Source organism: Callithrix jacchus, chromosome 1 (genome assembly GCF_049354715.1).
Source record: "Callithrix jacchus isolate 240 chromosome 1, calJac240_pri, whole genome shotgun sequence".
NCBI lineage: Eukaryota > Metazoa > Chordata > Mammalia > Primates > Cebidae > Callithrix > Callithrix jacchus.
Window position 1 is genome coordinate 185,791,316 of NC_133502.1, and position 16,052 is coordinate 185,807,367.

Below are 16,052 nucleotides of genomic sequence, written 5' to 3' on the forward strand. Positions count from 1 at the left end.
CTTTACGTCTCCTGACTGAAGAAATGCCAGGCTCTCTCTGGGTGGAGGCAGGAGCTCAGGCACAGCTCCCACTTTTTAAAGCAGCAGAAGCTGTCATTCCTCTCTTGTTGATTTCCTCCCTGAATCTTGTGCTGAAAGCACACTTGTTTTTCTCACATCACATTCAAGTGATCAAGTTCCTGATAAATGTTAGATTTATTCCAACTCAGTGTGAGCCTGGCTTCTCCTGCCAGCTGGCACATAGGTGGGTGCCAGGCACAGGGTCCTGCCCTGCAGGTCACCTGCTGCCCTCGGACCCTCGGTGGGACCCGCTGCCCACAGACACCCGCAGAGGTCTCTGTTCTGAAGAGTAAATGAAAAGAGAAACTGGCCGAGTGCTGTGGCTCACTCCTCTAATCCCAGCCTGTGGGAGGCCGAGGTGGGAGGATCACTTGAGCCCAGGAGGTCAAGGCTGCAGTAAGCCAAGATGGGGCCACTGCCCTTCATACTGGGTGATAGAGCAAGACCCTGTTTCAAAAAAAAAAAAGAGCTGGGCACAGTGGCTCACGCTTGTAATCCCAGCACTTTGGGAGGTCAAAGTGGGCAGATCACGAGGTCAGGAGTTCAAGACCAGCCTGGCCAACATGGTGAAACCCCGCCTCTACTAAAAATACAAAAATTAGCCAGGCATGGTGGCAAGTGCCTATAATCCCAGCTACTTGGGAGGCTGAGGCAGAGAACTGCTTGAACCCGGGAGGCAGAGGTTGCAGTTAGCCGAGATCACACCACTGCATTCTAGCCTGGGAGACAGAGCAAGACTCTGTCTCAAAAAAAAAAAAAAAAAGAGAGAAGAAAATAAAGACTAAAGAAAAGCGAGACCCCCGCACAGAACCAGGGTGGCTGGCAGCAAGTTATCTGGAGCTGGGAGCCAGGGGCCATCTGCAGCAAGGATGGGGTGAGTCCTTGCAAGACCCTCACCACACAGGTGGGCCCTGACGGGAGGCCCCTCTACCCCTATTTGTCTGCCCCAACCAGCAGAGTCCACAGGGCCAACACTACCGCCCCTCGCACGCCCCGTGGCCATCCAGAGAGAGGACTTGGCTTCCTGCACCAACGACCTCCTCAACCCCCAGACGGCGCATCAGTCTTGCTGACGGTGTTTGATGAACAAATGAATAAAGGCGGCAGGTGCCTCCCCATCCCCCGCACTGATCTCCACTCCCATAGGCACACCCAGCAGCTTCTGGAAACTTCCTTGGGCTCTCAGTACTCCCCCAGCCATAGGCTCAGTGGGCGTCAGACCCTCTTTGCAGCCCTCCTCGGGGCATCTGTGCCCCAACCCCCACCCCGGGCTGCTCCTCGGCCCCCACCCCTCCCTTCCTCAGGAGGCTGGGGATGGCCTTTCGGGTTGTGGGGACCTGACAGGGTAGCCCCGGCCATGTGGTCAGGCCTGCAGAGGGTCCGGGAGCCTACACTGCCTCCTGGGGCCCCATCTGCGGCAGCCGGCACCACTGCACTTGGAGTAGTGGAGGCCAGATGCTCGCCAGCAAGCCCACCCGTTCACCGACCAGCCAGAGCCAGCCAGGTGAGCAGCCCGCAGAGGAGCCAGTCCTGGACATCCCATGCCGGGACTACGAGGCTGGCTGGTCTCTGGGCCCCTCTGCTGGTGGAACCAGGCAGCGTCTCCGCTCCCACCCAGGCCAGTGCTGCAGGTAGAGCCCAGCCTGGCAGCTGTGGTGAATGCAAGCATGGGGAGGCCCCTCCCCCTCTGTCCGCCTGCCCTGAACACCCCAGAGGGGACTGCTTCCCCCGAGAAGCCCACCCACCCAGCCCCAAGGGGCCCATCTGCCCTTGGCTCACTGCTGGCCCGTTCCTGGGGGCCCACTTCTAGCTGCTCTTGGGCTGTGTCCTGCCAGCCCCACAAAGCAGAACCCAGTGTCTCCACCCCGTCTCCCAGGACCCCTTGGCTAAGGGAGGGTGACTGGCAGCCACAGGCCCTTCGGAGTCCCCAATAGGAAAGGCTGGAGACACAGTGTCAGAACCGAGTACAGTCTCCAGACCCACCCATGTCCATCCCCATCCAAGCATAAATTCCATGGCATCGGCTCCTGGCCTGGTTATGAACACAACACAGCTGGAGTGGGAGAAGCACCCAGCACTCCCATCACCGAGTCCACGGGTCCACAGGTGTGCGAGAGCCTGGGAGGGACAGGAGGACCCAAGGGCACAGGTATGAGGCGGGAGGGGCACAGTGAGGGGTCTGCGGCATGGCCGGAGCGGAAGCTCTCCCTTGGGCAGCATGAACACCCCAGGCTTTGCAGCACCCAAATGTGCAGCCTCACGCCTCCAGGGCTCTCCTGGCCTCAGGCCTCCGGGGCTCTCCTGGCCTCAGGCCTCCGGGGGTCTCCTGGCCTCGCACCTCTGGGGCCTCCCTGGCACAGCCCCCACATCTGACTCAGCTGTGTGGCTGCATCACTAAATCCCCATAATGGCTCTCCTCTCGGCTCCTGGCTGTGCCTCCTCCAACACTCAGCCGGCCCTGCACATGCCCCACACTCCCAAGGGGCTTCTGAGAGGGCTTCATGGGAAGACAGCATCCCCTACCTCCCCCACACCTCCCTTGGTTGCTCAGCAAGGCCCTCCAGGGACGTCCAGCCCAGCTGAACCAGCCCCTGAGACCAATGACAGCCCCATATCCCAGGCTGGGGGCCTTCCATCTGCAGTTCCTTGAGTGGCCTGCCAGTTCCGACATCCTCTCTAAAAAGGCAGAGCCTCAAGCCAGTTGGAATGGACAGACCCACCATGGTACCGGGAAGCCCGACCAGCCGGTGCCCAGGCTTAGGCCCTGTGAGGCTGGCTGTGTGGCTCCACACCAGGCTGGGTGCGCACCACCCTGTGCTGAGCCAGGCCCTCTATAGGAGTCCGCAGGGCTGTTTTTGTCCCTGAGCTCAGGACAAACCTGCACACGGCCCCAATGGCATTCACTTTGCTGATGAGCCTGGGAAGGGGGCGGTTGGCCTGTCCCTTCTGTGGGAGGGTGGCTGCTAGAATTTCACGTGTGTCCTCTGAAACATGCTGGAACTCCATCCCCTGCCACACAGCTTCGAGGTGAGGCCTTGGGAGGTGCCTGGGTCATGAGGACCCTGCCCCGCTGCAGGGATTAATACATTTGGGGATTCCTGGGTTATCACAGGAGTGGGACTGGTGGCTTTATAAGGAGAGAAAGAAGCTGGACGCAGTGGCTCATACCTGTAATCCCAGCACTTTGGGAGGCCGAGGTAGGCAGATCATGAAGTCAGGAAATCGAGACCATCCTGGCTAACATGGTGAAACCCCAACTCTACTAAAAATACCAAAAAAAAAAAAAAATTAGCCAGGTGTGTTGGCACGCGCCTGTAGTCCTAGCTACTTGGGAGGCTGAGGCAGAAGAATTGCTTGAACCCGGGAGGTGGAGGTTATAATGAGCTGACATCTCGCCATTGCACTCCAGCCTGGGTGACAGAGACTCCGTCTCAAAAAAAAGGAAGAGGAAGAGAGGCCTGAGGCTGAGCCGGTGCACTGAGCCCTCACTGTGGCTGCCCAGAGCCTCCTCACAACCCTTCAGAGTCGAATCAGCACGCATACCTCCTCATTCAGCCCCACCATGAATGCCTCCTCAGATACGCCCTTTACGCTTGGCCTCAGCCTGTAAGAAATAGATTCCTTTTCTTTATAAATGACCCAGTTTTCGATATTCTGTTTTAAGTAACAGAAACCTGGCTGGCACGGTGGCTCACACCTGTGATCACGCTTTGGGAAGCCAAGGCAGGCGGATCGCTTGAGTCCAGAGATTTGAGACCAGCCTGGGCAACATAGTAAGAACCTCTTATCTATCCAGGCACAGTCGCGTGTGGCACATGGCAGTGGGTGGAGCTGTATCTACAAAACCCTGGATCTAAAATGACCAAGCAGAGACACAGGGGCTGAAATGGCCGAGAACAGAAACAACTGAGATTCCGTTCAGATTTGCCCACCACAGACTTCTGTAACTGACCTCATTTTAGGATGAAAAGGCCCATCTGGATCCCCACCATCTTGGAATGTGGTACCAGGTCCCGAGCCCACACCAGGACAAGAGGGGCTCCCCAGGTCCCCGATCGGGCAACGCTCATACTCAACAGTTTTGCAGCTTCCAGTTAAAATTAACAACAGATGGCCAAGCGCAGTGGCTCATGCCTGTAATCCCAGCACTTTGGGAGGCCGAGGCAGGCATACCACGAGGTCAGGGGTTCGAGACTGGCCTGGCCAACATGGTGAAATCCCATACAAAAATACAAAAAATTAGCCGGGCGTGGTGGCATAAGCCTATAATCCCCACTACTTGGGAGGCTGAGGCAGGAGAATTGCTTGAACCCTGGAGGTAGAGGCACAGTGGCTCACGCCTATAATCCTAGCACTGTGGGAGAACAAGGTGGGCAGATCACTTGAGGTCAGGAGTTTGAAACCAGCCTGGCCAACATGGTGAAACCCTGTCTCTACCAAAAACACAAAAATTAGCTGGCATGGTGGCAACATCTGGAATCCCAACTACTGAGGAGGCCGAGACAGGAGAATTGCTTGAATCCGGGAGGGGGAGGTTGCAGTGAGCCAAGATCACGCCACTGCACTCCAGCCTGGATGATAGAGCGAGACTCCATCAAAAAAAAAAAAAAAATTACCAAGTGACTCTCTTAAGTGTCTCCATTTCCTCTGAAAGGTGCTCACCCAGGTCAAATCGTTGCCGGGAGTCCTGTGACCACAGAACTCCGGGCTTTGAGAACCCCAGAGGCTGCAATTCCTCAGCCCCACGCTCCACACCCAGGGAAGTGACAGGGCTGGGCCCCGCCTGCATGGGGAACACTGCACAGCGAGGGAGCCCCGCGGAGGCAGCCTGGAATGGAGGAGCTGACCCACGTCGTACGTGCCCAACTCACTGTGGAGGCCACGCTGGTGAGGGCGGGGTGGCAGGGCGAGGGCTGTGTCCTTTTCCATGGGACTGGCAGAGCCCCCCAGGGCCTGAGTGAGGCATGGGGACCTGTGGGTGACTGTGCCTGAAGCCCCAGCCCCCGGCCACAGTGCAGGCTCAGTCACTGGCTGTGGTGGCCCTGTGTGCTGAGCAGGTGGCCAGGTGGGCATAGGCTGGCACCTCAAGGGCCCCTGGACCACCGCAGAACCGCTGGCAGATTCCGGCAGAGGCTCTGAGGCCGGCCCCTGGGTTGGGGTCCCAGGCCCTGGCATATGTGGCCCCAGGGGGAGCCCCAGGCCTCGCTGTGAGATGGAGTGGATGATGCTGAACACAGCACAGACGTGGGAGCAGCACTCACGCTCAGGAACGCTCGTCCCCACCGCAAACCCAGCTGGGCCCAGGATGTCCCCTTCAACCACTGAAGGCACAGCTGCCCCTGAGCTCCGGACACAGGGCTTGCTTGGAGATGGGCTCCAAGGCGGGTGGGTGGTGGCCCCACTCCTCGGTTTCCTGGGAGGCCTGGCCCAGACACAGCAGCCTCCCAAGGAGCCTCCGCAGGAAGGCGGGACCAATGGGACGTGCAGGGGCCCCTCCCTCAAAGCTTTGCCCTCAAGTAGGACCCAAAGCTCCCTCAAATGACCCCTGAACAGGCAGACCTTGAGGGACCCCACAAGAAGCCAGGTTACTGGCTGAGGGTGGGAGGTGGCCACAGTGGGCCGGCAGGAGTGGGAGTTGTCAGGTCTGCAGGGGCGGCAGCTCCACCCACCTGGGACCTGGAAAAGGAGGGCAGTGGGGGGGGGTGCTTCCTGTAGCCGAGGCGCACAATGGTGTTTTCTCCACTGGGCAGTGAGTCACCCAAGACAGACTGGAAGCCGGGCCACCCCGAATTCTTGTCCAGGCGCCAGGTCACGCTTCCTCTGTGGTTTCCCTGAGGACCCTCAGGCCCACCAGGTGGGCCTTGTGCTGCCAGCAGGCGTGGCCAGGAGGGCTGGAAGCGGCAGGAGGGGGGGCTGTGTGCCCCCCAGGTCTCCCTGGCACACAGAAGCTGTGTCCCCAAGGGAGGCCTCCGAGGCCTGTCCCCTCCCCACCTCATACGGTCTGACACAGCAGAATGTGCAGAATATGTGATTAGAGACAGTGTCAATATCTGTGACGGCTTTTTTTATGGACTGCACATGAAACGGTGATACTTGGGCATACCGGATTAAATAAAATATATTAAAATAAGTTAACTTGTTTCTCATTATTTTTAAAACCTGTCTACAAGAAAACTTAAAAGCCTCCTTGCCATAAGCTCCAGGTGCCTACCTGAGCCCTTCCAGGAGATAAAGACAGCCCGACCCCAAGGCCCCGCTCCCCACAGCACTGTGGGGGAGGCCAGAAAATAGGCTTTGTCTCCAAATTCCACACTGGATGGGTGGATACCCCAGAGCCCCCCAGAGCAGCCCCCAGAAGCCGAGGGCGCAGCTGGATGAGCTGAGGCACAACCAGGGCCCCAAGGGAGGGAGGCTCTGGCCTCCTAGATGAACAGCAGCCTGACTCATACACCGTCTACTGGCCTCACAGTGATTCCACATGTTTCCATGTATCTCACTTACGACAATTTTTATTTAATTTTTTTGAGACAGGGTGTCACTGCTGCCCAGGCTGGAGTGTAGTGGCCTGATCACTGCCCCAAAAACCACCCCAGAAACAATGAACCATGTGCCCATCAGCATTGACTCCCTCCGCCCCTCCTCAGCCCCTGGCCAGTTTCTGTCTCTGTGAGTTTTTCTATTTTGGGCATTTCCCATAAAGGAGACCACACAGGTTCTGTCTCTGGTGGCTGGCTGACCTCACTCGGCACAGTGTCATCAAAGCTCATCCCAGCTGCAGCGTGAGCTGGAGCACCCTTTCTGTGTTTGAGTCATGCCCCAGTGTACACAGACCATGGGTGGTTTGTCCAGCAGACATCTGGGTGCACCCCCTCGTCTGGCTATTATAAACGGTGCTGCTGTGAACAGCTGTGTGCGCGTTTCCGTGTGGAGTGTGTTTTCATGGATCTGGGTATGCACATACTGAGGTGGGAACTACTGAGTCTGGTGATGCTTCTATGTGGAGCTTTTTGAGGAACTACCAGATCATTTCCACAGGGGACCAATCATTTTATGCTTACATCTATAATGTACGCGGATTCTAATTTCTCCACAGCCTCACCAACGCCTGTTACTGCCTGTCTTTCTCTTTTTACACTTACCAATTTAACTCAAGGATTGTTCTTTTCTTTAACAATTAAGATGACCAATTTTAAACACAAAAAGTAACTTTGCAGGGATATTGTACAGGAGATGGAGGAGGTTGGCTGGTGTGACAAGCCCCACATAGCCACTCTCGGGGGTGCTGGCATGCTTGCCCCCGTGGGTGCCACATGGGTCACAGGGGTTTTTTTGTGTGTGTGTGTTTTTTTTTTGAGATGGAGTTTTGGTCTGTCGCCCAGGATAGACTGCAGTGGTGCGATCTCAGCTCACTGCAACCTCTGCCTCCCGGGTTCAAGCGATTCTCCTGCCTCAGCTTCCTGAGTAGCTGGGATTACAGGTGCATACCACCACACCTAATTTTTGTATTTTTATCAGAGACAGGGTCATACCATGTTGGCCAGGATGGTCTTGATCTCCTGACCTCATGATCTGTCTACCTCGGCTTCCAAAGTGCCAGGATTACAGGCATGAGTCACCACACCCAGGCCATGAACGATACTTCTGAAGGTTGAAACTAGGATGGGATTTTAGCTTCAGCACCTCCATGCCTCCCCCAGCATGGTGGCCACTGCCAGCCCACAGTCAGTGCCTGAGGGTCAGGAACTCTCCAGTGGCTGGCTGGGTGGTCCCTCCACCAGGGAGTGGGCACTGCACCGCTGGGCTGGAGGCCTCAGTCCCCGGCAGCCCATGGTCTCCAGAGCAAGGAACCCACAGGGACAAAGAGGCCGCCTCGGGGCCTCACGACCTGTCTCCAAGTCACACAGCCTCTGCTGCCTCCCATCAGGCCAGGCGCCCCCAGGTCAGTTCACACTCCACCCCGCTCTGTACAGCTGGGGAGGGACGGACAGCTCATTGCTTCACATCCCAGGTCTTCTCAGGACTAGATACCTCCAGCCTGCCCAGCTGCTCCCCAGGCAGACGTCCAGAGCCTCATCAGCTCAGCTGCTGCCTCCCAGAGGCCCTATCCACCCAGGACCCTAAGACGTGCCGGGACACACCACACAGCTCAGAGCGCCATCCTGCACCCGCTCACGCCAGGTGGCTGCCCTCTGCGGAGGACAGGGACAAAACACAGCCGGTCACACTGAGGGGGCACAGGCAGTGCCAGGACCTGGTTCTGTACTGCCCGTGACACAAGGACCCACACAGGGTCAGCGGCCCATCCCGCAGCCCAGCCTGGATCTGTCGTGAGCCTGGAGGGTGCTCATGGATGCTCGCACAGGATCTTCAGGCAGGGGCTGCTCCCACCCGGAGCAGAAGGGAGAGGGCCCTGTCCATGAGTCAGGAGGCTGGGAATCACCCTGCACTTTTCCCCACAGATACTGCAGGAGCCCGTTCCACTCCAACAGGAGACTGTGACCAAGGGCATCCAACCTCAGGCTCCTCTTGCCCTCTGCGGGCATGAGGACAGGCAGAGGCAGCAAGGGCAGCAGAGGGAGACCCTCGTGAGGACCAACCTCATGGGCAAAGCTGGGGCCGCAGCAGGGACATTCATCCTGGGGAAGTGATGCCCACCAGACACGGTGGGAGACACATGTGTCTGGACTCAAAGGACACCGCCGGGTATTCATGCGGATACCACAGGCACGGGGTAGCACGTTTCCGACTGCTTGTGAAAATAGAAAAGTGAGTAGGTGGTGAGCATGGCACCCCCAATAGTGCCCAGGAAGCAATGCCCCACAGAGGGGCTGGACAGGCCAGGGCGAGGCCGTGGGTGAGGCTGAATCTGACCACTGGGCCCTGGACACAGAGGCCCCTGCTGACCACATCTGGGTGAACAGCGTGAGGGGAAGGAGATGGTGTGACCACAGGCCACAGGCCACTAGGTCCTCAAACAGTTGAACACAGCATGAACACAGGCCCTGGCAATGCCTCTTCCAGGCAGAGGCCACAGGACCAGCAACGTGCATCTGCACGAACACTCGGGCACACAACGACCCCAGCTGTGCTGCAGATGGTGGCCACAGAGGATGCACAGCCTTGTGAGGAATGAGACATCCACGGCCACCACGCGGCGGAGCAGCCTTCCGCCACAAACGGAAGAGGATGTCGCGCATGCGACCTCACTAATGCTAAGTGTGGGCCCGACACACCAGCCGGCAGGGCTGGGCCCTTCCAGTCTCCTTCAAGTGCAGGCTGTGAAGCGGGTGGGTCCTGCCAAGGGTGCCTGCAGGGGATGCCAGCCCACGGTCGGGAGGAAAGGACAGAGCCGCAGGATCCGAGGAGCCTGTGGTGAGGGGCTGGCGGGGCTGGAGGGTGTGAGCTACAAGGAGGTTTGGGACCACGGAGTGGATGGCGGAGCCTTGGGACACACTCGCTGGCAGAGGCCAAGGACCCCCAGGGCTGGCAGGATGTCTGAGTGAAGCAAATGTCCCATAAGGCAGGCCCTGGGTGATGCCACATCACCTATTAATCTCCTTTTGAGGCCAGGTGTGGTGGCTCACACCTGTAATCCTAGCACTTTGGGAGGCCAAGGCAGGCAGATCACCTGAGGTCAGGGGTTCGATATCAGCCTGGCCAATATGGTGAAACCCCATATCTACTAAAAATACAAAAATTAGGCAGGCGTGTGGGTGCCTGCCTGTAATCCCAGCTACCTGGGAGGCTGAGGCAGCAGAATCACTCAGATCTGGGAGGCAGAAGTTGCAGTGAGCTGAGATTGTGTGACTGCACTCCAACCTGGATGACAGAGCAAGACTCATTTCAGAAAAGTCTCCTTGTGAGTTGATTTTTCCAGCAAACCTTCAGGGGTGAGGGGAGGCCTCTTTTAGTCCCACAGCTGTGGTGCTGTGAGCAGGGTGCCCAGGTGGCTCTGTTCAAAGCCTCAGTGAAGGGAACCCAGGACCTGACCAGCCAGCAGAAGCCTAGGATGTTTTTTAGTCTCAACTAAAACCCCTTTTAATTATACATCTGGACCCTCCGTCTGCTTCCTTCTTGGTTGCTTTTTGCTGAGAAAATTGTAAAATTTCCCCACTGGACGTTCCAAAGCTTAAAATCTCAAGTTGTCTCTGAAAAGTGTTCTCCCACCTACTTCTACTTTCCCTCCTCCGCCCTCCTCCTATTGTCTTTGATGCCACATCAAAGAATCTAGAAGGGACTTTCAATAACGCAGACCCCGTAAGGAACCAGAGAACGTGGCCATTCACGCCCTTTTGCGGTCTTTTTCCTTCCTGTGGAGTACAGAGCCACACACAGCTTCGCCTGGGGTCTACAGCTCTGCTTTTCTTTTCTTTTTTTTGAGACAGAGTCTTGCTCTGTCACCCAGGCTGGAGTGCAGTGGTGCAATCCTGGCTCACAGTAACCTCTGCCTCCCAGGTTCACGCAACTCTCCTGCCTCAGTATCCCGAGTAGCTGGGATTATGGGCGCTCTACCGTGCCCAGCTAATTTCTGTATTTTCAGTAGAGATGGGGTTTCGCCATGTTGACGAGTCTGGTCTGAAACTCCTGACCTTGTGATTCATCTGCCTTGGCCTCCCAAAGTGCTGGGATGACAGGCGTGAGCCACCGTGCCCGGCCGAGCATGTAAATTTTTTCTACTTGCTTCACCTAAGGGTCATCCCTTTACAAGTACAAATTTAAGGGTGCTTAGCTAACAATTTTTAGGGCACTAAAAGAGGTCAGTGGAAATAAAAAACATTTGAAAGCTGACAAATGAAAAATCTTTATGAATGCTATAAGTTATTCCTCTATGTGACTATATGAAATATATATATTAAATGTATGATATTTCTATGTGATCTAAGATAATATTTGGTAAATAAAATTAGCTTTTAAATTGTTATTAAAATAAATTAGGGACCAGGTGTGGTGGCTCAGACCTGTCCAGCACTTTGGGAGGCTGAGGCAGGCGGATTACTTGAGGTCAGGAGTTCAAGACCAGCCTGGCCAATATGAAACCCTGCTCTACTAAAAATAAAAACAACAACAACAACAACAACAACAAAATTAGCCAGGCATGGTGGTTCGTTCCTGTAGGCCCAACTACTTGGGAGGCTGAGGCAGGAGAATTGCTTGAACCTGGGAGGCAGGGGTTGCAGTGAGCCAAGACTGTGCCACTGCATTCCAGACTGGGCAACAGAGTGAGACCCCATCATCTATAAATAAATAAATAGGGAAGTCTTCAGACTTGTCAGTATCATACATAATTTTAGACTCTTTTTTGCCTGGGTCTACCAGTCAGACAGGTTTATACTGTCTTTGCTAGATGTTTTAAGGTCACAAAACTGTTGCTTTTGTAGTATGTTTCATACTTGCTTGAAGTGTCTGTGAGCTCACGCTGTCAGGGCTGACAGTTGGGCTCCCTACAGCCCTGCACACATTGTACTGGAGCTTGTGTCTTTGGTTTAGCCTCTGGATTCTGAGGTCTGGAGAGGTGGCCACAGTGCAGCTTGGGGACATGAGCTCGGCACCTGGACCTCCAGCCACAAGGCAGAGCCAAACTCAAAGTGGCTTACTCCTGTCTGGCCCAGCTTTGCCTCCTGGTCAATTTGGATCCTGTAGGCATTGTCTTCACAACTGTGTCCCCTGTTCTGAGCTGTGTGCCTGGTAGGAAAATTCAAACCCAGACAGGCCCTGCCCTTCATAACCATCCTGGATGCCACAAGGCTACTTCAGATGTAGGATGACTGTGGAAGACATAGGGAGGGTATCTGTGTAACAATTCTTTTTAGTAATTTAATTCAAAGTTCTTTTTAGTAATTTAAAATCTTAAAGTCATGTTATGTTAAATTAAGTACCAGATAATCAGCCAGGCTCACACCTGTAATCCCAGCACTTTGGGAGGCCGAGGTGGGCGGATCACAAGATCAAGAGATCAAGACCATCCTGGTCAACATGGTGAAACCTCGTTTCTACTAAAAACACAAACTATTAGCTGGGCGTGGTGGTGTGCACCTGTAGTCTCAGATACTTGAGAGGCTGAGGCAGAATTGCTTGAACCCAGGAGAGGGAGGTTGCAGTGAGCCAAGATGGCACCACTCCACTCCAGTATGGTGACAGAGTGAGACTCTGTCTCAAAAAAAAAAAAAAAAAAAAGAAAGTAGTACATAATCATTAAAATGTCTGAGTTGGCCGGGTGCAGTGGCTCACACCTGTAATCCCAGCACTCTGGGAGGCCAAGGCAGAAAGATCACTTGAGGTAAGGAGTTAAAGAGCAGCCTGGCCAACACAGCGAAACCCCGTCTACTAAAAATACAAAAAATTAGCCGGGCGTGGTGGCAGGCATCTGTCGTCCCAGCTACTCAGGATACTGAGGCAGGAAAATCTCGAGATAGTGACATTGCATGCCAGCCTGCAATGTCACGGCATCACAATGAGACTCAGTCTCAAAAAAAAAAAAAAAAAAAACTCTGCGTCATTTCTAAGTTAAATGACTCCCAGCTCTCAGGGAGGCAGAGGTGGGAGGATAGCTTGAGCCCAGGAGTTCGAGACCTGCTTGGGCAATATAGTGAGATCCCGTTCTCCACAAAAAGAAAAAAAGAAGACAAAAAAAAAACCTTGAAATACCACTTTTTTTATTTTGAGATGGAATCTTGCTCTGTCGCCAGGCTGGAGTGCGGTGGCACTAACTCAGCTCACTACAACCTCCGTTTTTCTGCCTCAGCCTCCCGAGTAGCAGGGACCACAGGTGTGTGCCACCATGCCCAGCTAATTTTTTTGTGTGTATTTTTAGTAGAGACAGGGTTTCACCACGTTGGCCAGGATGGTCTTGATCTCTTGACCTCGTGATCCTCCCACCTCGGCCTCCCCAAAGTGCTGGGATTACAGGTGTGACCCACTGAGCTCTGCCTGAAATATTAATTACTAAGCATAAGCTTAAGTTTATATACATTGGTATCTTATTTTTACATGGTAGAGGAAGCTAAATATATTTAGATCTGTTAATAAAAAATTTAGGAAATATATCTCTGTAGAACATTATGAAGCGGTTTTCATCTACAAATACAGTTCAAAATTACTTGCTAAATTCTTAATTGAAAATTAGGGTCACTAAGAGTTAACACTGTAATTAATATATGTAATTGAAACTACTAAATAGAAACAATTCTGTTTGCAAGATATATAAGAAGGGCCGGGCGCAGTGGCTCAAACCTGTAATCCCAGCACTTTGGGAGGCTGAGACGGGTGGATCATGAGGTCGAGAGATCGAGCCCATCCTGGTCAACATGGTGAAACACCATCTCTACTAACAATACAAAAAATTAGCTGGGCATGGTGGCGTGTGCCTGTAATCCCAGCTACTCTGGAGGCTGAGGCAGGAGAATTGCCTGAACCCAGGAGGCGGAGGTTGCGGTGAGCCGAGATTGCGCCATTGCACTCCAGCCTGGGTAACAAGAGCGAAACTCCGTCTCAAAAAAAAAAAAAAGATATATAAGAAAAATAGAATTTGTTTTTCTTTTGAACAACATTTTTGTGTAACATTCATCGAAAAAGATGTTTGTTTACCTTTTCAGTAAACAGAAAAAATAAGACGGGAAAGAGGGAGAGACACTGTTTGCCTCATACTGTCTTCATTAGCTCTATAGACTGTTTGGGAAACCACGTCATCTCTCTATCAGAGTAAAGGCTTTGCTTTTGGAAATCTCTGAATTACCAATTTGGTTAATGAATGACTTATTTTACAGTGGCCTGTGATCCTATTTTGAAATTGTGTTAAGCCTTTGATATTTGACATGCTTCCTAAAACCAAATTTCAAGTTCTAAAATTAAGTTTTTTTTTTGACCTGAACTAATTTGGACATAACAAGTAGGCACCCCCAGAGGTCCAAGGGGAATGTATGAAACTGATTCGGTGTATTGAAATCATACAGGAGGCATCAACAAATATGAAATGCTGTTTGAGTTATATTTGTATAAATGTATTATTAACATATGTTCCAAAATTGTATGAGGTTCCTAAAAATTCTGACCTGTCTTGGTATATGGTATCAGTCCTGATTAGGATTATATGTTAAATTGTTCTATCCACAGAAGTAATCAAATTCACTGTCAACTGCATCTTCACCCACGACTACTCTAAGTCTTTTCTCGTCCACAGAAAATTAGTTTTATTTTGATTCTTCTCAAAATGCAGTTTAAGGCCAGGTGTGGTGGCTCACACCTGTAATCCCAGCACTTTGGGAGTGCCGAGACGAGTGGATCAGTTAAGATCAGGAGTTTGAGACCAGCCTGGCCAACATGGTGAAACCCTATCTCTACTAAAAATACAAAAATTAGCCAGGCGTGGTGGTACATGCCTGTAATCCCAGCTACCCGGAGGCTGAGGCAGGAGAATCACTTGAACCCAAGAGGCAGGGGTTGCAGTGAGCCAAGATCATGCCACCGTACTCCAGCCTGGGCAACAGAGCGAGATTCTGTCTCAAAATAAAATAAAATACTAAAATAAATATAATATAATAAGCTACAGTACAAAATTTGCATTTTCATCAAGGAAATTCATGGAAAGGAAACTGACAAGTATACGGGCTTCTGATAACTTGGGAGATCACACCAATGTACCAGATGAAAACTTCCAGAACTCTTATCAAAAAGCTGATGCATTCATGAGGATTGCTAACCCAACATCATAGAGAAAAAAGGCAAATTACATGGAACTGAACTGACAGAGGACTGAAATACTTTATATGACTTTCTGTTGTTGCTGAAACCTTGCTGACTCTTAATATTTTGTTTTCCAGAGTGAAAAAACCTTTTTCCTTTTGAGCTATTTATAGCTATAGCAATTGGGTGACATACACTTTCGTGAGCAAAAATGAAACATTTGTCTTTTTCTCTACCCGATTTCTCAAAAATCTGGAAGCGATTCATGACTATTCTTATTTTCAATGTAGTTTTTTGCATAAGTTCAATAAGAATCTGCTTTCCTGCCAGGCACAGAGGCTCACGCCTGTAATGCCAGAACTTTGGGAGGCCCACGAGCTCAGGGGTTCGAGACCACACTGGCCAATATGGTGAAACCCTGTCTCTACTAAAATAGAAAAATTAGCTGGGTGTGGTGGTGCATGCCTGTAGTCCCAGCTACTCAGGAGGCTGAGGCAGGAGAATCACTTGAACCCAGGAGGTGGAGATTGCAGTGAGCTGAGATCTCAGCATTGCACTCCAGCCTGGCAACAGAGCAAGACTCAAAAAAAAAAAGAATGTCTCTTTCTGACAGATCCAGGGATCCAGGAACTTCAAGATAGTTTGGGACCTGGAGGAGAGACATTCACCCCCACAATTCATAGAAGTATTATAAGTACAGTGTGATGGGCAGTCCTTGGCTTGGCCTCCTAGACATGAGAAGTGTTTGTTTGCTTTAGAGACAGGGTCTCACTCTGTCACCCAGGCTGAAGTGCAGTGGTGCGATCATAGCTCACTGCAGCCTCAATCTCCTGGGCTCAAGTGATCCTCCCATTTCAGCCTCCTGATAGCTGGGACTACAGGCGTGCACCATTATGCCCAGGTAATTTTTTAATTTTTTGTGGAGACAGTGGTCTCACTATGTTTCCCAGGTTTGTCTCAAACTCCTGGGATCAATCAATACTCCTGCCTCGGCCTTCCAAAGTGCTGGAATTACAGGCAACATGCCCAGCCCTCAAGTGGCTTTTAAAGGTCTAATCTGACACTTTTGTAGTTCATAAGCACGATGATTGGCTCATGTTTAAGATACATTGCCCTCAAACCTTCTTATGATATCAGCACGTTACCTGTCTGACATGGGGAAAAATAGTCTAATCTGAAATTCCTTATGACAAAGTTCCAGCCAATTTAAAAAGGAGCCTCTATGGCCAATCACCAGTTGTTGTATTTCATGCAAATCAGGCCAAATGCAATCATAAAATTCATTTTACAAGTAAATTGGTCTTACCAAGATT

The 16,052-nt window shown here is 52.3% G+C and overlaps 1 protein-coding gene and 1 pseudogene across 31 annotated transcripts in view; one reads left to right on the forward strand and one right to left on the reverse strand.

Annotated features, from left to right (window-relative positions):
* The window catches only part of EXD3 (exonuclease 3'-5' domain containing 3), a 102,133-nt gene that overhangs the window by 84,245 nt on the left and 1,836 nt on the right, over window positions 1-16,052 (reverse strand). For 4 of the 31 annotated variants that reach the window (XM_078332864.1, XM_078332896.1, XM_078332887.1 and 1 more), the window contains exon 2: window positions 3,229-3,322. The exons of the other annotated variants lie outside the window; for them this stretch is intronic. In XM_078332864.1, the coding sequence (XP_078188990.1) occupies window positions 3,229-3,270 (42 nt within the window). In that variant the 5' untranslated portion in view covers window positions 3,271-3,322. The remainder of the gene's footprint in view (window positions 1-3,228; window positions 3,323-16,052) is intronic. 31 annotated transcript variants of the gene reach the window in all.
* On the forward strand, window positions 15,800-15,894 carry LOC118148513 (small nucleolar RNA U13; annotated as a pseudogene).